The sequence below is a fragment of the Polypterus senegalus genome, chromosome 3 (assembly GCF_016835505.1).
Source record: "Polypterus senegalus isolate Bchr_013 chromosome 3, ASM1683550v1, whole genome shotgun sequence".
Classification (NCBI taxonomy): domain Eukaryota; kingdom Metazoa; phylum Chordata; class Cladistia; order Polypteriformes; family Polypteridae; genus Polypterus; species Polypterus senegalus.
This window is the reverse complement of record NC_053156.1, coordinates 222752252-222776287: the sequence shown is the minus strand read 5'-3', so window position 1 is coordinate 222776287 and position 24036 is coordinate 222752252. Positions and strand designations below refer to the sequence as shown.

Sequence of the window (24036 nt, the reverse complement as noted above, 5' to 3'; positions counted from 1 at the left end):
AGTTGGGGGTGACTGTTATGTGGATACTTTATTAAGCTAATGCTTTTATTCAAAGTGACTTACAAATCGCAATGGGTATAGTACAGTTATTATTTGCATAGGCAGAGCATTGTCTGTTCATAATTAAAACAGGCAGCTAGTCCATTGCCTTAGCTGGTAGGCATCCACTAGAAACTGCGCTTTCCTCCCATACTCCAAAAACATAGAATTAGGTTTATTGGTTCCTCTAAATTTGAGTGCTATTTCGTAGAAGGGGCATAAACTATGTGATACACCAACATGTACCAGACACAGAATATGTGAGTTTAACAAATATAAATAATTAAATGGATGGACAAAGTTGCATGACATAGGCATTGAAACTCCAAAAGATTTATTGAAAGGAATGGAAGTGGAGAAGATCTAAAAAAAGTAACTGAAGTTAAAGTTCACTCATATAAAGGTCACTTTCAGGACTAGGACAAGAAGGTTGTGCTGCAAATTTTATATTTGTGCAGTCTTGAGAGTATTCTTGTCAAATTCAAGTGTATATATTGTATGGTCTCTGTGCCCAAGAGAGCCTTGTATTTTGAGGAAAATTTGTAAGTTAAAAGAAAACACATCTGAATAATGATTTTTTTTTTTTAATTTAATCTACCTGGAAAGGACTATAATACCATCCAGACTAAGTTGCTTTAATGTTCCTGTGGTTGCCTGGATTACTAAATTCAGGCCACTCCATGGATCAGATTAAGAACAGCAGGTTTGAAAATTGATGTTGGGTGAATACATTAACATTCAGCATAAAGACCAGCTATTTTTACAGCACATATGATTATATGGTAATAAGCTGAACATTCAAATGATTACTTGGTTAGCTTTTACTAGATTGTGGTTCTCAAACTATGTCTAGAGAGTCCCTGCAGCTGCACAATTTTGTTCTAACTAATATCAAAATCGGCAACTCCTCACATAATTAGTGGGCCTTTTTTGTATGTCTAGTCAGAAACAACAACAACATTTTTATTTCTATAGCACATGTTCATACTAGGAATGTAGCTCACAGTGCTTTACATAATTTAAAAGAAGAGCACAACAAAACAGCAAGTGAGAAACAGTTATATGCTGTGTAACTAAATACATAATATATGAAAACTAACTTATAAAGAATCAATATGTGCTCACATAACACACATATACTAGTAGAATCCTAATTTGAAGATACGTTTTTTAGGTCTATTAAGATAAAAACCTATCCTATTGTCAGATGTCCAGGGAGTACAGAAAAAAAAAAAACACAGGGACGAGATACTGGAGAAAAAAAGTGTGCAGGGGGTCCATATTAAAAGACCGCAGCCCCAACATGGCGTTATACCTGACATAACAGTACTAAAGTCAGTCTTATTATTTTTAATCTTCATTTTAGACAAAACCTAGACAGACAGACACTCCAAAGTGTGAAATTTAGAAAGATTTAAATCTTTTTTCAATAGTTTATACTGCAGCCTCACATTATCAGAATGATGAGGTCAAACCATAGCTCAGGCACTGTTTGTGTTGCATTTGCGTGTTTTTCCTTTGTTTGCATGCATGTCGTACACCTCGTTCTGATAAGCAGTTTAGGAACTGTAAATGAGCCCAGTGTGACGACTGCCATGTCAACTAAGGTCTGTTCCTGCAATCCACGACTCTGAAGTGAATCGTGAATTTATCAATACTTAGAGTGTATGATACCCTTTTTTCTTTATAATTTGCTCCAAGGTGTCATTTTGCTTGGCTTTTCTCTGATTTGCTCCCTTAATTGTATATAAATAGCGATCATTCATAAAGAGTGAAGTAGGCAAAATGCAAATTAAGAGAACACTCAGATACTTAATAAGGTGCTATGAAAAAAAAATCCTGTAAAAATGTATGAATGCACACAATAAGTTCTGAAGCTGTGAAATAATAGCATTCATATGCAACAGGGTCATATTAAACCAGGGATTCATTGGAACAAAAATTCTTAAGTCCCCATTACCAAGTTAAGGAAATACTATACAGTATAAGACTGTGTTCCAGTTTGCCTCATTTAATATAAATAAAAAAACATTTTATTTTCAGCATCTGAGTTTTCTTTTAGCATTGGGATTATGTTATTGTACCCCCCTGGATTTAGAACAAAGGCTTTGATCTTTGTTTCCACTATGCCACAACACACAGAAAATAAACAATTATATTAATTTTGAAAAAGTCAATGCCTTAGGGATTCTCAATAAAAAAAAGAATCACACAGGAGACTATAGGGCATCCATTTATCTATTTTCTGACCCAATTATCCACCTCAGAGTCTATGTATATCCAGATCCCAGTATATAATTTGATTAATTTTATGAAGCTCCCTATCCTGACTCTGACAATGGACTATGCAAGAAGACAATGTAATATTGTTTATTAAAAATAAAGACATTGCAATGACACAAATGCATGTAAGTAAAAAAGTAAAATATTTATGAGGATTGGGCAATTTACCTATTACTGTATATATTAATTCAATTCCTTAGCTCCCCTTCCAGATTAAGCAGACAGGTTTTCCTTTATACAGATTTCAGAAAGGTCTGAATGGCGTTCTTCGATCTCGCTTCTCACTGCCTCCAGAGCCTGATGGTTTTTGTTGCAATTGAGCTTCTGATCACTAAATCACAGGCCCACTTGTAGAGGTTATTAGCCCAGAGGCACACCAGTGGGGCACTGCATGCTGCAAGCAGCATAGAAGAGTATTTGTAGTTTTATGTCTGCTTAAAACATTGAATGAAATGAGTTTTTACTCAGTAAATACATTACATCTTCGAGAAAGGTGCCTTTGTTGCCTCAAAACAGGAGGGCTGTGCACTAACCTTTTCTTTACCCCAAAGTTACACTCTTGCTGTGCAAAAAGAGATAGCAGGGAGTGAGTGGCCTCTTTAAGGGAATGGATTTTCAAACAATTCTAATTAAAGCATGAAAGTAGCCAAATGCAATATTTAATTTTGGAAATTGGTGGAGAACACAGCACAATATCCCACTTACACTGAATGTCAAGGATTTTCTTTCATTATGAGGATTGAACAAATAAATTAATAAATATTTAATTAGGTAATGTCCAGATAAAACAGATTACCTTAGTGCTATGTTGTAAGCAGGCGGCAGGATTGGCACTCCAGCCTCTGTTTCATTCCATTCAAACTAGTGTGGCACTGAGCTGTCACCCATTGCACGGCTGCATTCTGGTCCTAATTTGGGATCCTGAGGAGGTTTGTCATGTGGTGGGTGCTTTATGTTGTAGAACATGCAGCATAAGGACATGCAGACAAGCATTAACTGATTGGTCTTCCTTTCATTATATTCTAACCTGCTTCCCAAAAAGAACAAAAGAGATGTTATTAAAAGTAAGATAGTTCAGTTCATGCACCATTGCAATCACTTTACAGTTGTTTTGTTTCCTTTTCCAATGGTGAACTAAACATGTTTGTTAGAAACTTGGCAACTGTTAATATTGGAAAAGACAGACACAGCTTTGCCATTGACACATCACAGCGATCATGGTGCCCTAGGCACTTTGTTTAAAGTAACAGCCTGTTGTTGATAAAAACAGCATATTCATGCATTGTGTAATCGTTCTTTAACACAACTCTGTTTCTTTTTCACATTGACTAGATAAATGGTGAGACTCCATTTATGGTTGTGGAGGGCAACACCCATCCAGACAGCACTGATGAGAAGGCTGAAGCCCAACCCTGATCAAGACACCAGTCTAGCCAATGTTGGGACATGGTAGCTAAAGCTGAGTTTTATGGGAAGAAGGGGAAAATATGACACAGGAATTAATAGCGTTAGAATTCAAATTTCAGATTCTGTATCCATTAGGAAGGAGTGCTAACCTTTTTATCACTGTGTTGCCCACAGGATAAATGTTACCAGTAAAATTAACAGCACTGGGCTATGGACGTGAGAAATTACTTGTACGGGGTCAGCAGGGGACAGTCAAGTGTCTACCGTTCTCTTTTAAAGGAGGTAAGTCTTACCATATCTGATGTCTTAGCCACCCATGAAGGACAGAAGGAGAATAAATAACTGAACTCTTTTGGCAATACGTTGTGAACGATAGGTGAACCCCTGTCCACGACTCCAGACACAAGGTAAAAGTCCAAATGTTGACTTTATTTTTCTCCCACAGTGCACAAAGCACACTCTCCACCACAATTCTCATTAAACTCACAAATACTCAATAATAAACAATCCTCCAGCTCCCAGACGCGTTGCCACCCTTCCACCCAGCTCAGCTCATTGTCTGTGAGTTCCCATAGTCCTTTTATACCTCCTGACCCGGAAGTGTTTCTGCCCAATAGTCCACAAGTCCTTATTCCTTCCGGGTCAGGGTAAACAGTCCCTTTCTTCAACCCGGAAGTCCGTCGCTCTTCCTGTGACGAACCTCCGGGTCACAGGGCACGAAGAAGCCCTCGGTCCTCCCTGCAGCTCCTCCTGTGGCCCCACGGCATCCAGCAGGGCTTTGCATAAAAACTCCAATGTCCATGATGCCCTGCTGGTCTTCTGGGGACCTCCACGCTGCAAGGAGGGCTCCACCTGGCGGCTTGGGGGTATTGGCCGGGATAAATGGCCGGCCATCCATCACAACGTATAACAGGATTTTCAGGTACTGAATAAACTGAATACAAATAAGTGAGTACTCTATTTCTGATGCCATAGAACAAATAACCATAAAATACCTCACAAAGAAATGAAACTTTGTAATTCAAAATCATACACAGCAAACAGAAAAACAAAGACATTCTACAAAGCAAACAGTTGTTTAATATTGCACCCTTTATGGAAGCCATACAATAAAATATTTTTTAAAAAATAAAATGTATTTTATGTGTTTTTCAACAGAAAGTAGTTTCTACAGCATGTGGCGCCTACCAAATCAAGAGGTATCGTGTAATTCTGCAGCAATTAAACTTTATAATATATAGCAGAGCAGCCCATAGTGCAGTGGTCACTAAAGTGTGGTCACTAAATAAACTCCTCAAGTACATTCATTGACTAAACCCATAGTAGGGAACAACTTTGCATACCTGTACCAAGTGCCAAAAATTGCCTCCTAGGGGCACTTCCATGTGGTCATTAAATAAAGTTCCCCATAGAGAAAAATGAGGAATCTGTGCAAAATTTGGTATAGATAGGTTCAGCAGTGAGGATCTGCATATTAGACAAAGACACCCTCAGCTTTATATATTAGAAGACAGTAACTTCTACAGCGAACATCAAAACCACTTTACAAATCAAGGTTTACAGTATGTGTGTGTGCGTGTATATAGTATACAGTATATGCAGTTCCCCGCAAATGTTGGGCCAAATTACATGTTTTAGTGGCTTTTGAAGTAAAACAAAATAGTACATATAATTTCAAAAGGAAACAAACTAAAACTTTGAAATTTTAATGAAAATGTTGATATACAGTTACGATTTACAAAAAAAAAAACCAGACTAGAAGAGTAAATACGGTACTTGCAAAAGTTTGGGCACTCTACAAAGTCAATACTTAGCAGCTCTACCTTTGGCAAAAATCACAGCTTGCAGTGTTTTTTGTTTTCAGTGATGAATTCTTGTTTTTGAGTGTTTTCTCCATTTTTCATGCTTCCAGCTGTGAGATATTCTTGGACTGCCTTGCATGCACAGCACGTTTAAGATCTACCCACACATATTTTCAATGATGTTCAAGTCTGAGGGCTGCGAGAGACGCTCCAAAACGTTCGCCATGTGTTTCTGGAGGTACTTCCCAACCTCATTTGTTTCGAGGAGGCACAATTTGAAGTGTTACTACCTCTCAGCTCCAGCATCCTGGTTTTAAATCCTGTGCCTAGCCACTACCCATGTGGTTTTCCCTCCAACAACAGTAAAACGTGTGTGTGATGAATTGATTAACTGGTGAGTCTAGTTCAGCTTAGATTGGTGTGCATGACTGTCCTTTCAAGAGAGTAGCACCCTGCCCAGGGCTTGCTCCTGTGTTCCTGTGTTTTATCCACTCACTTTAATCTCCATGATCAAATTAGAATGGAGATATTTGAATGGATACTGTTTATAGTGAACCGAATGCTTGTTGTTTTCAATGAACAACTGTATTGAAGGAATGTGACCCCTGCATAAGGTGTGTCCCCTTAACATAATACAGCTAACAGGCAGTTTCAGGCAACACTGCAGGATTTTCTGTAGATGCCAAATGGAGTTTAAATGTGCCGACTGGGATAGCCATAGCATATGGTTTGCATTGACTTCATTATTTTCACTCATGTGCCTTAAGGATGGAGGTCAGCCTAACAATTCCTTTATTATCATTATATATTGCACCAACATAGCATGAATTACATTTTTCAGCGTGGTTTTATGTTTACTAGTGTTTACCAAATCATCAGAATAAATCATTAAACATCTAAACCACATGGGAAATGGACTGCACACTACAAGAGAGAAGAATTTTAAACAGTGGCAATTGGTGAAAAAAATTTGGGTGGGAGCGCAGTTTTTGGGTGGACAAACTGAAGCAGAGCTTATCTCTTATATTGTGCCTTTCATCTGTCTATCTATCTGGTAATTTCGTATGCTCTTGTGGTCCTCATCAATGTGTCAATACACATCTTGAACTGTCCAATACCTGACATAGGACAAATCCAGGCTAAAATGTATTCTACCCTTTCCACTATGCTGTCCAGTCTGATGCCAGCTTTACTATTTCTTCTGTGCTCCAAAACTTCAGTCCATGACATCCACAGACCCCTTATTCTTCCCATAACTTGCCCTATAGATGTGGAAAGGAACAGGTGCACCTGTCCAGATTTTATACTACACCTGTCTCTAAATTTCCCAATTCTCTGCCACCTTTCCTAGTTCCCCATTCTGCCAAAACTCCACACCATACTGTCAATATCCCCACCTCCGTAATCTTCCAATAATGTGGACTTCCGTCTGTCCTATACAGTAACACATCCATAGCATAAGTCCAATCCAAATCTTATTCTGCCTCTGCTAATAGAGTGCCCAGTCCTTGGCCATTTCCACTGTATTCCATAAATCCACATCATACAATCACTACACCTCTGAGTCTTACATCCCAGTTTTTCATTTCCCATACCCACAGAGTCTTTCCCACACTAATTTTATTTTACACTTGTTGCCAGTCTGCCCAGTCCTATACAAGTTTGCCAGACTTACCTCACCCAGGCACAAATTCACAATGTAACATCAACATACCTCACATCTTAAAACATAAGTCGCCCTCCCCAACCTATACTCATAGGACAAGTCCAACCTAAATCATAGCCTGCCTTTACAATCAGGATACCTTTATTTCCTTCAACATAAATTTTGCCCTCCTTTCCATCAGGCCTGAAAATTATCAATCAATTACTTTCTGATTCCATTGAGTCATTTCACTAGACCTGCCAAAAAAAAATTAGTTGCGTACTATTTTCTAGTTCAGTGTTTCTCAGCCTTTTTTACTGTAGTGGCACACTTTTTGTAACCAAAACCATCCCAAGGCACACCACTATTTTACTAACCAGAAACACATATACATTATATCTCATACACTTGCTCAACTGCCCGAAAGGGCAGGACTATGAGATAAGTGGGTAAAAAAGGAGCTCCGAGATCAACATTCACAGACACTGCACTTAGTGACCACTTTATATCCAACCTGCTTTGCCCACCCCTTTCTGCCTCAGAGGTAACTCATCTGCTCACTATCCACCACCATGTTAGGCAGGCAACCACACACTGAGGGCAGATGGACTCAAGCAGCCAGGAAACATGTCCAACTTCTCCAGGTTGTCCTATGCTCCTCAGATTGGTCTCAACCACATTCAGAGCACATGCAGGAAAAAGTCAGTGTGTAAGTTCATCCTTGATCACTTGCCTGCTACTGAATTCTTAAGTCAGCTCAGTCCGGTCCAAGCTCCTTTATCTTCTTTTTTTCTTCAAATGAACTGTTTATGAAGGGTGTTTCACTAAAAACATAACCAAATTTTCTTTGATTTCTGAAGTTCCTCCTGAAATTACCATTTCCCTAAAGTCATGCATGCTCATCTGTAGTTATGTTAATGTCGGGTGTGAACTGTGAACCATTGATGTGAATATGAAATAGTGCATCGATGATTGTCCAATCACATTAAATTAAAAAAACCTAAAACAAAACGATTTCACTGCCAATAAATGTGTGAGTGTCCGGGGAAAATCTGAAAGCAACCAATTAAAGGGCAGCCACGGGTCACCTGATTACCAGAAGTTCAAGGACTTACATACACTTTCATTTGGCTGGCGCCTTTCACTCAGGAAGACAGATATTCATACAGAAATTAAATAAATACAAGTCGGAACCAATTTTTAATGGATGCTGATATGCGCTACCACCAAGCACATTGTGCAAATAAACACATTTATTTCATCACTATTTCACATTACCTAATTTATCAGTTTTTTTTAAATATTTGGAGAGAAGGTGGTGCACCATGGTCCCCCATTACAAACCAGCACTGATTTCAACACATACTGTAAATATAAGTACAGTGGAATTTCAGTTCACGAACGTCTCGGAACGCGTACAAATCGGTTTACGACCAAAAAGTTCACCAAACTTTTGCATCTGTTCACGACACACACTCGGTATATGAACAAGCCAGTTTCCCTTTCGGTGTGTGCGCGCCAATGATTTCCGCACGTGTTCAATCTCTCCCTGTGCATTCCCTGTGCAGCGAGCAAGACAGAGAGAGATACATACATCCACGTGTGTGAGAGAGAAAGAGAGCAAGCGAGAGAGACGGCTGTGTTAAAGAATGCACCAGGCTTGTTTTTAAAGAGACAGATTCGAGCATTGTTTTAACCTTGTTGTATTTAATGAAGACTTTTTTTATTGGTTTTTAACCTCCACTTCACTTCTGTTTACAGCGATCGGTTCGTAGCGTGCATTGTTGCAATGTTACTTTTCTTGGTGGTTTATTAAATTACGGATTTTTCAAATGTTCATTTTTTTCTCTGTACTTAAAACTCATTAAAAAAAAGTGTTTTTAGCGAGCAGTTCGTAGCGCTACAGCGCAAACTCTTGCAGTGTTAGTTTTCTCGGTTGTCTAAGGTTTTCTCAGTGTTATTCAATGTTTTTACATTTAGTTAACTATTACGGTGTGCATTCTATGGTACAGTATACTTAACTATATTTGTGCTTAAAAATCTTTAAATAAAATATATTTACATACAGTTCGTACGATCTGGAACAGATTAATTGTATTTACATACAATCCTATGGGGGAAATTACTTCGGTTCACGAGTTTTGAAACGAATTATGGTTGTGAACCGAGGTTCCACTGTATGCTCTGGTAAAGATAATAGGAGTTTTATGAGGATATTCTCATCTGTATGCTGTTTAGGGCCTTCCCACAAGATTTCAGGCAGTTAGAACAAAACAGAACAAGAAGTACTGAAACAGAGTCAGGAGTACATCAGGTAAGCAAATTTATGTTTTTCATTGAATAAAAAGGAGTTAAGTATTTAAACTAGTACTTGTTCATATTGTAGTCGGGGAGTGCTGATGTGTTGCAGGTTGGTTCTGCGTGCAAGCAGACATGTCAATATCACTTTGTCACACGTGTGCACATGGGAGACGGTTTATAGGCTCAAATAGTGTCTTTTTTCAGCCAGACCAGAGTTTGGCACTCTCATCTGATCCTTTCTCCTCTTGTACCTCGGCAGACCAGCTGAAGGCCGTGCCTCTCAGTGACATCACCATCGGTCCACCCACTGATGACATCACTTCCGTTTCCCAGAACCCATCTACCTGCCACATCAATTCCTGTCCTGGTCTCCTTGACTCCAACTCTTCCTCTAATTCACCATATTTATAGCCCAGATTCATCCTGTTAGTTTGGTTTTGAACTCTGCCTTGTAAAGACATGTTTGCTTTATTTTTTTTATTTTTCAGCATACAGGGTGGCCATCCCCAGACCTTTTTCTGTTTGCTACCTATTTTTAACCACACTTCTAATACTAATACTAATCATTTTAAGAAAACAAACAATTAGGCCTTGGAATGTCTTTAATGCACCACACATTTACTCATCATATATTAAGGCCAAGAAAATTTATATTTTCTTCTCTAACCAAATTACATTTTTCACTGATCATAGGGAACCTCTTTGTATTCTTTAAACCACTACACCAGAAAATGTCAATTCTTTTAGGTGTGATAAAAGATTTATGCACCTAAATGTGACCAAAACAAAATTTAGTGCCACCACCTCTGATTGAGATTGTCAGTCCAATGACAAAGACTTAATTGTCGATACATCCGTACACAGATACAGTATGTCGATCAATAAGTCTGTGATTTTGTTCACAAATGCTCCTAGCTTTAGGAGTCTTCCTTCATGTTCCATACCAACATCATTTTAGCCAGCATTGCTCCCAAGACATCAGCAAACTGAACATTCTCCATTACTTCAGCAATCAACCATTTTTCAGTCATAACTAATTTCTTCTTCAAGCCATGGTAGGAAGTATAATAAATGAATATGATGTTTTCCGGGTTGGGAACACATTACTGCCTCGAGTGGAGGAGTTCAAGTATCTCAGGGTCTTGTTCACGAGTGAGGGAAGAATGAAGCGGTAGGTTGACAGACAGATCTGTGCGGAATCCTCAGTAATGCGGGCTCTGCAACGGTCTGTCATGGTGAAGAGAGAGCTGAGCCAAAAGGCGAGGCTGTCGATTTACCAGTCGATCTACGTTCCTACCCTCACCTATAGCCACGTGCTTTGGGTAGTGACCGAAAGAGCAAGATCGCGGATACAAGTGGCCGAAATGAGTTTTCTCCGCAGGGTGGCTGGACTTTCCTTTAGAGATAGGGTGAGGAGTTCAGTTATCCGGGAGAGACTCGGAGTAGAGTCGCTGCTCATCTGCATTGAGAGGAGTCAGTTGAGGTGGTTTGGGCATCTAGTCAGGATGTCCCACTGGGAGAAGGCCATGGGGCAGACCCAGGACACGCTGGAAGGATTATATCTCCCGGCTGGCCTGGGAACGCCTCAGGGTCCTTCCAGAGGAGGTGGCCGGGGAGAGGGAGGTCTTGCCTTCCCTGCTTAGGCTGCTGCCCTCGCGACCAGACCTCGGATAAGCGGTAGATAATGAATGGCACAATTAATTCAGTATGATGTGGTGTCAATTGTTGGATTATTTCCATGACTACTCCTGTGCAGAAGAACCTTCTTTAAATGCACTTTGTAAAAGAAAGAAAAAGAGAAGTAATTGAAGGACTGTGTAAAATAACCTTAACTATTAAGGGCAAACTGTGGTGGGCTGGCACCCTGCCCAGGGTTTGTTTCCTGCCTTGTGCCCTGTGTTGGCTGGGATTGGCTCCAGCAGACCCCCGTGACCCTGTAGTTAGGATATAGCGAGTTGGATAATGGATGGATATTAAGGACAAAGTCTTAATTATATATTGAATAAGAATATGGAATTGCTGCCACCTGCTGTTTTTGTGGAATATTGCAGCAGCCTTAGGTTTTCAGTACCTTGCCACAGCTTGTACTATTCCATGTTTTAATTGTATAAGTCAACTTAAAAAGTGCAATCTGGTTGTCATCTAACTATTTGCTAGGCTGAGGTTTAATTCTCTACACCATGATTCAAGGCCAGAATTCTCAAGGAGCTTGATTGAGATATCCTTTATAGACTCTTTATATCAGTAAGCGTTCTGGTTAATGTAAACAGTTCTCGTTTTCATCTTGGGTTTTTAATGCGTTTTTACACAGTGTTTTACTAAAATCCTGAGGCACAGAAAAAGGATTTTGTTTAAAATCAACTCAACCACAATAAATAGTAATGGAAGGCAGGGGAGTCATGAGAAGAGTGGATATTGTAAGAATGGAGGACATGTGGGTGGATAAGCACCAGAGAAAATGACCCAGAGAGACAGACTATGGTTTTTTAATGTGCTGTACAGAGGTCTTCAAAATGTAGATACTGTCAGCCTTGGGACTGCAAGTATAAAATATGAAAATATTGACACTTGGATCATGCAGAAAACTGACAGTCTACAGGTGTTGTAAGAATGAAGGAGGCAGAGAAATTCAGTTGAGTCAATGAAACACTGCAGAGCAGCAAGAGAGCGATAAGCCGAAGACTGCACAACAGCTGAGGAAAGCAACTTCAGGTAACTTCCAGTGGACACACAATTATAACGTAAAGAAATTCTGGATGTAATTTCATAAAATCTTTTACATTTACTTGCAAAAAAGCTAGAACTTGGAAAGTGAGAACAGTAGGGATGAAGGAAGATCAGACAAGAAAGAAACAAAAACAGAAAAGTCTACAGCTAGTGATCTAAAATAAGGAAACCATTATAAAGCCATACAATAGCATGCTGGGCTACTGCATGCCACCTGAACAGAGTATACCAAGTGTTACCTGAGAGGGTACCCAAAATACTGCCAAGTATCAAAGCAGTGTTTTCAGTATTTTGGCCACCAGGGGGCACTCTAGCCACCTAAACCATGACACAGACAGACACAGATACAAGTTTTGCCACACAGCACACATTTATTAAAATGGGGAAGTGCTTTTCCCTCTTTACTCACTGCAGTACTAATACACAGTGCCTCTTTCTTCTATTTAAGCACTTTGAGCTACATTTTTTGTATGAATATGTGCTATATAAATAAATGTTGATTGATTGATATTTCTCTTCCTCTTTCCACCTCCACCCGACTATGTCTCCCCAAGAGTGAAGAGAGGCGGCTCCTTTTATGCTGCTCCAGGTGGTTTGTTGGCCAGATCTAGAATCACTTCTAACTGTAGTGAAAGTCCAATGTAGCAGGGTTGTGAGACCTCGACAGCTCCCCCTGGTGGCAACCACAGAACTCAACAAGGCTGCAGGAAACTCCCATGAAGCCCTGCAGGAATCTTTCATGTAGTGTGACATAATAGTGCTCTTTGGCTTGCTACTACAAAATCAGTCCAGTCACCACTCTTGGGGAGGGCTCTTCTGTGTATGAGAACTGACATCTAATGAACCCTCGACCTGAAGTGGAAAGCATAAAATGATTACAAATAGTGAAGAAGAGCTACAGAAAAGAAGAACAGTGAGTGCTTTGGACTGTGCAAATGGAAGATAAACTTGTAAAACTTTAGAACCAGAACAAGTGTGATAGTTCAAAAAGAAAAAAGATAAGACAAGATTTCAGCAAACCCAACATACTTGTTATGTGCTGTTCACTAACTAGGACAATTGCAGAAATTCATATTGATTGGATGACAAAATGCAATGTTAGGTGACATGAAAGCATGACAAAAACACATGAGGGATTATTCATCCCAGCGATTACTAGTTATATAGTTTGACACCCACAGAGGCAACAAGACCCAACAACTGCAGTTGTTACATTTGATATGTCAAACTAAGTCTTCAAATGCAAAGCCAACTTTAATTACTTCCCGTCTTTGGCTTTTTCCTGACTCTAGACTCAGCCTGCCCTCTACTCAGAAGGGGGCTTAAACCCTGGAATCCTTTTGGCCCTTTGCTATGGGGGATAAGTTCTGGAACTAGAGTGGAAATGGCAGGAATCTGTTGAAATTGTGAAGTAAGTCTGATTGTTTTACTTTTTATCATTCTTGTTCATGATACATCCAGTCTTTTAGGTTACTATGGATGACTTGATCCTCCTTACTGAAATCCTTAAGCTAAGTAATATTTGCTTTTTTGTTGAAGAAGTATGCCATGCTAGTTCCATTTCCTACAAACAACATCTCTGTGAATTTTGACATGACATTCCAAAATACTAAATTTCTCTTTTTTCCACCATTCTTGGTAGAAAATTTACTTTGCCTTATTGCTGCAGAATCCAGTTGTACCTCATGAACAGATCTCTTGAATGTTCCATTTGACTTTAGGTAGCACGTTATCCTGGTCCTGATATAGTAAAGCATCCCCTAACCACAACACTAACATCAAAACAGGCATGAGGTCCATGTTGTGGATTGCAGTGTTTATTGTTTCTACAGGGAATACAGAGAAGTGTCAGCCAGAAAGTACAACTTTTGACTTATCAATCCACTGAACATTATTTCAGATAGATAGATAGATAGATAGTGTGGCAGACAGCCGGGGACCCTACCTAGCCCGGACACCTGGACGGTCCACGAGAGGGGCAATAACTCCCCTGGGCCATGAGGGGGCAGCCGCCCTGGTCTGATTGGGGGCCACCAGAACACAGCTGGAAAGCTCATCCCTATGGGAGGACGTGGCTACTGCCAGGGGGCACCCAAACAGTCAGGGAACCCTAGATGGCAGCACTTCCGCCACATGAGGAAGTGCTGCCGGAAGAAATCCCGGGGCACCTGGAGTGCATCCAGGTGCTCATATGACACTTCCGCCGCACCAGTAAGTGTCGACGGACAGAGCACCTGGAGCCCATCCGGGTTATTATAAAAGGGGCCACCTTCCTCCAGTTGACAGGCCAGAGTCGGGAGGAAAGGACAAAGCTTGACGGGAGGAGTGGTGGTGCCAGAAAGCGTGTTGTGTTTTTGTGCTTTTGGGACTGTGTTGTGGCTGGAGGGATTACGGGGAAGATGTGCCCTCCAGCTGAAGAAAATAAATGTGTTTTGTGTGTTTTACACGTGCCTCAGTGTGAGTCTGTGTCGGGTCAGGCACCTATATAGTGCCTTATATCACAATAGATAGATAGATCATTAGAATATTAGAACAATCTAGACGAGAACAGGCCATTAAACCCAACAAAGCTCGCCAGTCCTATCCACTTATTTATACCAAAAAAGCATCAAGTCGACTTTGCCTAAAGTCTAGGCAGAGATGCTGTTCTCTGCTGCTCCAGCACATGATAGTCGTATACAGAATTTCAACCTTTTGTAACATACACGGTATTTAAATGATGGGATTTGTTTGGTTTTTGAACCATTAGAGATCTCTATGTTTCCATCAGTATTTACATTTGAAAATATTTTAAATAGTAATAAGGAAGCTATTGATAGTATTTCCAGACTTTCACAGTTCACATACCTAGTTTCTAAAATCTATTAGGTTTGATTGTGTTTTTATTCTGGTGTGATTTTAAGCTATAGATAGATAGATAGATAGATAGATAGATAGATAGATAGATAGATAGATAGATAGATAGATAGATAGATAGATAGATAGATAGATAGATAGATAGATAGATAGATAGATAGATAGATAGATAGATAGATAGATAGATAGATAGATAGATAGATAGATAGATAGATAGATAGATAACTTTATTTGTCCTCAAGAGGAAATTAACATTTTTACGGAAGCTCAAAAATAAATATAATGAAAGCAAACAACAACCCCTTAACCACACCTAAAAACGTCGAACTTGGAGAACAGAGACCTGCTGCTGTCAATAGCAGGCTTGTAGCTGTATGATGAAAAATGCAGTATCTTGAGCTTGGGGAGATTCTGGAAGCAAGTTCACCATTGGAAAGACTCCTATCACAAAATTAACAATCAGGCTCTGGGTCATTTTTGACTGCAGAAATGTTTTTCATCCCATTCCAGAGTGACATTTTCCAAATGTTTTCAGGAAATGTCTTTTTGATTGTCATATGTCAGCTGGTAATGGTCAGAAATACATGTTGAGCAGCACTGGCCTGGTTATTCACCAAACTGTTAAAACATCTGTATGTCTTAAGTAAATATGGCACTGGCCCCTCAACCCGTCTTGTGCCCAAGGCTGGCCAGTGTTCTTAACCCTGTTCAGAGTCACAGAGAAGAATTGGAATGGAAGGACCAAACTCTGTTGTATTTTTTTTCTTTCAGGGTCTCTACTATGTAGTGCATTTACCAACAAAACATCTGACTGTGTTCACTGGGATAAATATGAAGATGTACTGTACATAATCAGAGAGGGGACATTTTTTACTGCACTATTACTGCCTGTGACTCACTGAAAACCACTTCACACCAATTGTACTGTTGCATTGTAGCTGAAAAACACTATACACAAAAATACTATAATAAATAAAACTTGTTTGTTAAAAAGCACTTTTCTAACCAATACATTGTCTTAGCTAATACCCTTACATACTCCCTTACAAGGCAAACATCATCCCAGCACTAACTTAATTTGTTCACTGCACATGTGCAACAGTATATATCCTATATAGCAAGTATCATCATCTGCAGGGGGTGTCAAGGAGCCCCTTACAACATGAAGTGAAAATGTGCCTCTCCGTATTGCACTAAGAAATCTTCAGTTATTGTTCAATCAAAAGAACTAGTAATGCAAATACAAGTTGGCCTGACGTTCACATACGTGCTGTTAACATGCTGGCCTCTTCAATGTTCGTAAGTATTTGACTGATAGTTTTGTGTATCCCTAAAAGCTTTCACTTTTACTACAATATCTGGATCATTTTGCATCTAATGTGTGTCTCAGCTGATCAAATCTGGAGACAGCTGGGAAAACTCTGCATAAACAAGTCTTCATGGTGCTAAAATCATGTGCCAGACAACTCTGTGGGGTCCTTTAACACCTGTTCTCCCTTTCCCAGAATTTACAGTTGTGGAAAACATCCTGTGTGGTCCCAGTACCAAAGAAAGTGCATTCCAGTTATCACAAGGACTTCAAACCAGTTGCTCATACTTGATACATCATGAAGACCTTTGAGAGATCAGTCTTGAAACAGCTATGACCACTGGTTTCAGAACATCTGGATCCTCTCTAGTTTGCCTATCTGGCACAAGTGTGGAGGATGCTCTCATCTACATGCCCCACAGAGCCTACTCCTACTTAGACAAAGTTGGCACCACAGTAGGGTTAATGGTCTTTGATTTTTCCAGTGCCTTTAGCACCATTTTGATTTGGGAAAAAGTTCCAAAGCTTTGAATCTTGACACCCCCACAAGCTCCTGGATCATGGACCAACAGAGGCTGAAGGACTGTGTGTCAGAAATAGTGGTGTGTAATACTGGAGCACCTTGGGGAGCTGTCATGTCTCCCTTCCTGTTCACCCTCTACACAACAGACTTCCAGCACAATGCCAGCACTTGCCATCTACAGAAATTTTCAGATGACTCCTCCATCATAAGTTGCATTAATAATGAAAACAAGTAAGGGCGGAGTGGTGGCTGTGAGGCAAAGGATCTGCACTGGTATCCCAAAGGTTGCCGGTTCAAATCCCCGTCACTGCCAAAAGAGATCCTACTCTGCTGGGCCCTTGAGCAAGACCCTTAACCTGTAATTGCTCCAGGAGCGCTGTATAATGGTTGACCATGCACTCTGACCACAAGGGGTATGCGAAAACTAACAAATTCCTAATACGAGAAATTGCATAGGTCGAAATAAAGAACAAAAAAAAAAAAAAAAAGTTAGAATGCAGGGAGGTTGTTGGTGAGTATGTCATGTGGTTCAAAAACAACAACCTGCAACACAACATCAGAAAGACAAAAGAGAAGATGGTGGACTTTCAGCAGGCCAAGGAGCCTCAGAGACCAGCCATCATCTAGGAGCAGGATATGGAAGTGATGCAGAGCTACAAGTACCTGGGGTTTTACATAAAGAACAAACTGGACTGGTCTAGTACAAGAAGGGCCAGAGCACACTGAACTTGCTATGGCAACTCAGGTTTTTTGATGTGTGCAGCAAGCTGTTGGAAATGTTCTACCAGTCCATAGTAGCCAGTGTGGTGTACTATGCTCAATCTCCTGTTGAAGCAATGCAAGTACAAAAGAAGTACTACGCCTGAACAAACTTATGACGAAAGCCTGTCCCATCATAGGGTGAACCCTGGACACAATGGCAGCTGTTGTGGAAAAGAGGATGATGGCAAAATTCAGTGCCATCACGAAAAATCCCCTCCATGAGATGCTCTCTTGAAACAGTTTTATTCACAGGTCTCTGGGGGTCTTTTCTGCCCACTGCTATCAGGCAAGTCAATGCTTCCTCCTGATGTACTTTTTAAATTAATTTTGAAATATCTCCACAATGCACATTTAATTTATTTATCGATTGATTGGCTGCATTAGATGTCCCGTGAGTCTGTCTCCTTGTTTATGTTTCTGCTGCTGTATGCATCTGAATTTCCCCATGGGGTTAATAAAGTTTATCTAATCTAATCTAATCCTCACCGGTCAACGAGCTGTAGACAGACATATTACTATAAGCCTCTCTAATCTATCTTATTTTGTTTGGTTGCTTTTTCATATTACTTTTAATTATCAATGCCTTTAGGTGCAGCTGCAGTTTCCACTAAATAAGGGTTATTTTGTCTATTTAATATTCATTTAACAGAAGCACTAACCCCCACCATCCCCCTTCATTGGAGATGCACAGCAGCCAAGCTGTTTCCAGAAGATAACAGCGCTTCCTGACAGATAAAAACACACTGCATACAAGTGACACACAGAACATGATGATCCTTGCTAGTCACTCAACAGGAATGTTGGAGGTGCAAAGCAGGACTTTACATCTTGTGAGGCATGTATATCATCTTTTACCATAGTAGTAGTTCTTTATGTTCATTAAAGCACAAGCCTCTCAAATTAAGCGATCTATTAAAGGCTCTTCTGTGTATGCAGCTCCCTGGGAAAGGTGCCATTTTTTATATGGGGCACCACACTCACTTGCTCTGGAACTCCAATGATGATCAGCTCTAACACTGCATTCAATAGTCAGAGAAAACAAAATCACTACGTGGAACTCTACAGCCAAACACACCCTCAATTTTACATGAGTGCTGTCTGTGTTGAGATCACTCTAAAGATTAATTAGCGACTCTACACAAACACAGTGTGCGGGAGTTAATGTTTGCCCTGAGACCAACCAGCACCTTATCCAGGATTACTTCTGTTTGTGCACCAAATATTACTGGGATAGACTGTAGCCCCTAAACAGGAACCCTAACCCTAATTTACAAAGTATTACTTTTATCAATATTTTTATGAAAGTTGATTTTATTAATATTTCAAATAAAGATTTTATTAAATTCTAAAGTATCTATTTATTTATTTAAAACCTTAAAATATTTTTTTTCTACATTTAAAAATCTTTTACAAATTTTAGGGGGGTGGAGAAAGAAACAGAAATATAATTAAAATTTTAAAATGGGTATAAAGTGTACCAGTGCGTGCCAATAATGGCCATATCCCCTACCCTAATCTTAACCCAAACTGGATTAAACAGATTTGACAATATTGTGTTATCTTTCCATTGTGAACTCCTTTGCAATGCACTTTAGAGATAAAATACTGAACAGTTGTTTCTGTATTTCTTCATCTGGAGCACCAGCAACTTAAGTGACTTGCTCAGGTTCACACATTCATGAAGATAGACCTAGAAAGTGGTTAGATTACGAAGCCCATGGCTTAGCTATAAGACCACTCTAAGTGACAACACCCCTTCACCTCATCCATTCTGTAATTTTCCTATGAGGTTATGGAATACTCTAATACATTTTTTCCTGTTGTACATTTTTTTTGGTATGTTGTGTATTTATGATGTTCAAAAGCTGCTGACATGTTTGTGATACAAACACTAATATCCTGATCATTTGCATCACAACACCTAACAAAAGCTGTTTCTTCATTTTCTTTTAAGATTTCCTTATGATACGTAACTGAAAATATGTTTGTGGTATTTCATCATCTTAGTCAGCACAAATGAACAAGGAATCGACACATCTGTCAATCAACCGTTTTCTAAAATTCCTACCAGGTACAGGGAACAATGCAGGAAACAACCTCATGCAGATTAAGGTACCAATTTATTATAAGGCACGTTCCCATATACACCACACTCACATTGATCAATATTGTGGAAAATCAGATATGTCAATCAATCTAACATGTACAGCTTTGAGACTTGCAAAGAAACTGGAGTACCCAGAGAAAAACCACACAAAACAATAACAGGAAATAAACAGAGGCCCCTAAAGAATTATTTTCTACTAGCCAAGGTACCTGTAAAAGACAGGTACAGTAATAGAAAAATGTAAACATATTTGCTATCTCGTGGCCTTCTTGCACTTTCAGCATCTTTCCCCTATATTCACCTATGTCTGAACCTCTCTTCATCCACACTCCCTCTCTCAAGCATGTTCCTGTAAAGCCTGCATCATTGTTTCTGAGGTGTCTTTCTCACCTCTTGTCTGGTTTTATACTATACTAATGTATCTCACACTCGTATTTCCTTTTCCTTTGCATGACCAAAGCCAAATTGATCAATCACACCAATTCCAAACTGACCAATCAGACTGACCTGAGGGACTGGACACACAGACCTTAGTGTTTTATTATATAGTAGATAATGGGCAGTACAATGGAAATTTTATTCTGCAGCCATTCGTTCACTGCAGCAGTTGCAACATACCCTAGCAGGATGGAGGCAAAGGAATTAAGCCTGGTTGGGGGCAACACATGTTAAAAAAAAAATAAGTGTTTCTTGAGCATGTAGGAGAAATTGTGGAATACCTGAAGAAAAACAGAAGTAGATATGAGTAGAACATGCATGCCATACAGACCAAGATTAGGAACACACTGTCCATGAAGCTGAGATGAACTGACAAAGTATGAAACTACACTGCCCTAAAATAAATGAGTGAAAGGTTGTAGTTACATATTGCAAAGTGGACGGATTTCAAAGGATAGCATATTTGGGTAGCATAGTTGAAAAAAACATACATGAAATTTGCTTGAGTGCGGTGGGTTGGCACTCTGCCCAGGATTGGTTCCTGCGTTGTGCTATGTGTTGGCTGGGATTGGCTCCAGCAGACCCCCGTGACCCTGTGTTCAGATTCAGCGGGTTGGAAAATGGATGGATGGATTGATGGCCAGTCTAATTCTACATCCAACAGGTCACACAACCTCTTGGTGAATATCTCATCTTGTCAAATCTTTTGCAGCAATTTATTCAGTTAATTTGAAACTCTGGCTGTGTATCTAATCCCACATGCCTTAATAAACAGACATAAACTAATTCTGGAAGATTTTGTGAGATTTTTTACAAATTTTAAATGGCTACACCTTTTCAACGTCATAGAATTTATTTTTCAAACTAAAACGTTCAGCTTCCCAAATACCAGAGAATGGGTAATTATATCAGTTTTCCTTGACATGAGTAACATTCTAAGGAAGTTATTTAAAAAAAAATATTTCCAAGCCATAAAGGGGAAGAATAACGTAATGGTTACATTACAGCTAACACAAAAGCATCAATGACACTTAGCAGAACAGAGCGTCAGGTTTCAATCTTGAACTGATTTTTTTCAATCCATCTCTGCCCTTGTTATTTATTCTTGGCATAAACCATTCTGACACTCAAAATGAAACTTGTGCTCTAGACGTAAACACATCAGTTTTTGTCAGCTGATGGCATGCAGCTCCACAAAAGATGCTTTAATGAAAGTGACATTCAGAGCAGGTCCCAAGAAGCACAAACGTGTCGCTAGAGATATACAGAGCACAGCAGGAGAACAGTCTGTACGGTCACATTGGATTTATTTGGGCTACCAGCCTTGCTGCAGAGTCGCAGCTGCATATTAAAATATGGGGGGGTGTGGGGGGTAATTGTCAATGCAGCTAGCAGCTTATTAACACTTGCTCACAGATACACGTCCTGGTTAAAAAAAAGACAAAAAAGCTGAACTTCAAAGCAGACAGCATTTGATTTATGTGCAAGAACAATAAATGAAACATACACTTGGTATTAGAATGAGATGTAATACCTTTGTAGACAAACCTTTTTCATTCAGGAGAGTTACAGCTATTAATCTATTTAAAATATAAGAAACAATTATTCATATATGCTTTTTCAGTCACATTTTGAAAACTTTATGGGAAATGCATGGCAAACATCATTATCAATCAGCAGTTATGTAACACAAGTTTTATTCAGCCCATACCAACCTGCCTTCCCTCAATGCCAAGGAATCATGTCATGTAGTGACAGGTATCCACTGCAAGTTAGAACTGTCTGTCCAAGAAACAAACTTCTTGCCAGATGAGGACAATCACTAGTTCCCCCTTGTGGTTATCTAAAGAAATAATTAGAGTTATTATTTTTTTTTTTTTTTTGGTTCACATAGAACAGTGCTTTCCAAAAAAGAGTAGAAAAACTGATTTTTTTAGGCATATACAGTTAGGTCCATAAATATTTGGACAGAGACAATTTTTTCTAATTTTGGTTCTGTACATTACCACAATGAATTTTAAATGAAACAACTCAGATGCAGTTGAAGTGCAGACTTTCAGCTTTAATTCGGTGGGATGAACAAAAAGATTAATTCAAAATGTGAGGCAACTAAAGCATTTTTTAACACAATCCCTTCATTTCAGGGGCTCAAAAGTAATTGGACAAATTAAATAACTGGAAATAAAATGTTCATTTCTAATACTTGGTTGAAAACCCTTTGCTGGCAATGACAGCCTGAAGTCTTGAACTCATGGACATCACCAGATGCTGGGTTTCCTCCTTTTTAATGCTCTGCCAGGCCTTTACTGCAGAGGCTTTCAGTTGCTGTTTGTTTGTGGGCCTTTCTGTCCGAAGTTTAGTCTTCAACAAGTGAAATGCATGCTCAGTTGGGTTAAGATCAGGTGACTGACTTGGCCATTCAAGAATTTTCCACTTCTTTGCTTTAATAAACTCCTGGGTTGCTTTGGCTGTATGTTTTGGGTCATTGTCCATCTGTATCATGAAACGCCACCCAATCAATTTGACTGCATTTAGCTGGATTTGAGCAGACAGTATGTCTCTGAACACCTCAGAATTCATTCGGCTGCTTCTGTCCTGTGTCACATCATCAATAAACACTAGTGTCCCAGTGCCACTGGCAGCCATGCACACCCAAGCCATCACACTGCCTCCACCGTGTTTTACAGATGATGTGGTATGCTTTGGATAATGAGCTGTTCCACGCCTTCTCCATACTTTTTTCTTGCCATCATTCTGGTAGAGGTTGATCTTGGTTTCATCTGTCCAAAGAATGTTTTTCCAGAACTGTGCTGGCTTTTTTAGATGTTCTTTAGCAAAGTCCAATCTAGCCTTTCTATTCTTGAGGCTTATGAGTGGCTTGCACCTTGCAGTGCACCCTCTGTATTTACTTTCATGCAGTCTTCTCTTTATGGTAGACTTGGATATCGATACGCCAACCCCTGGAGAGTGTTGTTCACTTGGTTGGCTGTTGTGAAGGGGTTTCTCTTCACCATGGAAATGATTCTGCGATCATCCACCACTGTTGTCCTCTGTGGATCTCCAGGTCTTTCTGCGGTGCTGAGTTCACCAGTGCTTGCTTTCTTTCTCAGGATGTACCAAACTGTAGATTTTGCCACTCGTAATATTGTAGCAATTTCTCGGATGTGTTTTTTCTGTTTTCACAGCTTAAGGATGGCTTCTTTCACCTGCATGGAGAGCTCCTTTGACTGCATGTTGTCTGTTCACAGCAAAATCTTCTACATGCAAGCACCACACCTCAAATCAACTCCAGGCCTTTTATCTGTTTAATTGATAAGGACATAACAATGGACTTGAACACACCTGCTCATGAAATAGCCTTTGAGTTAATTGTCCAATTACTTTTGAGCGCCTGAAATGAAGGGATTGTGTTAAAAAACTGCTTTAGTTCCCTCACATTTTATGCAATCTTTTGTTCAACCCACTGAATTAAAGCTGAAAGTCTGCTCTTCAACTGCATATGAGCTGTTTCATTTAAAATTCAATGTGGTAATGTACAGAACAAAAATTAGAAAAACGTTGTCCCTGTCCAAATATTTATGGACCTAACTGTAAGCATCATATATGATTGTACTAAAAAAATTGCTTACATAGGTGGTTTAAATATTATTTCTTTGCACAAGTAACATTGGCACGGCTCTTAATGGCTCTTCCAACAGGAAATGGCCAACTGCATCTAATTTTGTTCAATCACTTGTAACTTTTGCAGAATCATGGCAGCGTGCAAGTAAACAGTTAGCTTGCAGTATGATGTGGGATGGTCTGTAATCGTAATCAGCAAAAAATACTCCAAAAATG

The 24036-nt window shown here is 39.6% G+C and overlaps 1 protein-coding gene across 3 annotated transcripts in view; it reads right to left on the bottom strand.

Annotated features, from left to right (window-relative positions):
- Window positions 1-11386: 11386 nt before the first annotated feature.
- Window positions 11387-24036, bottom strand: part of LOC120525892 (cytochrome b561 domain-containing protein 1) — a 31720-nt gene continuing 19070 nt past the window's right edge. Inside the window, exons 4-5 of one of the 3 annotated variants that reach the window (XR_005633037.1) lie at window positions 21915-22042; window positions 11387-13056 (exon numbers count right to left, since the gene is read on the bottom strand). Coding sequence is in view for 1 of the 3 variants with exons in the window: in XM_039748565.1 (XP_039604499.1) it covers window position 22042 (1 nt within the window). In the remaining 2 variants the exon portion in view is untranslated. Of the gene's footprint in view, window positions 13057-21193; window positions 21780-21805; window positions 22043-24036 lie in introns of those variants that run through there. The other 2 variants (XR_005633038.1, XM_039748565.1) reach the window with 2 other exon arrangements.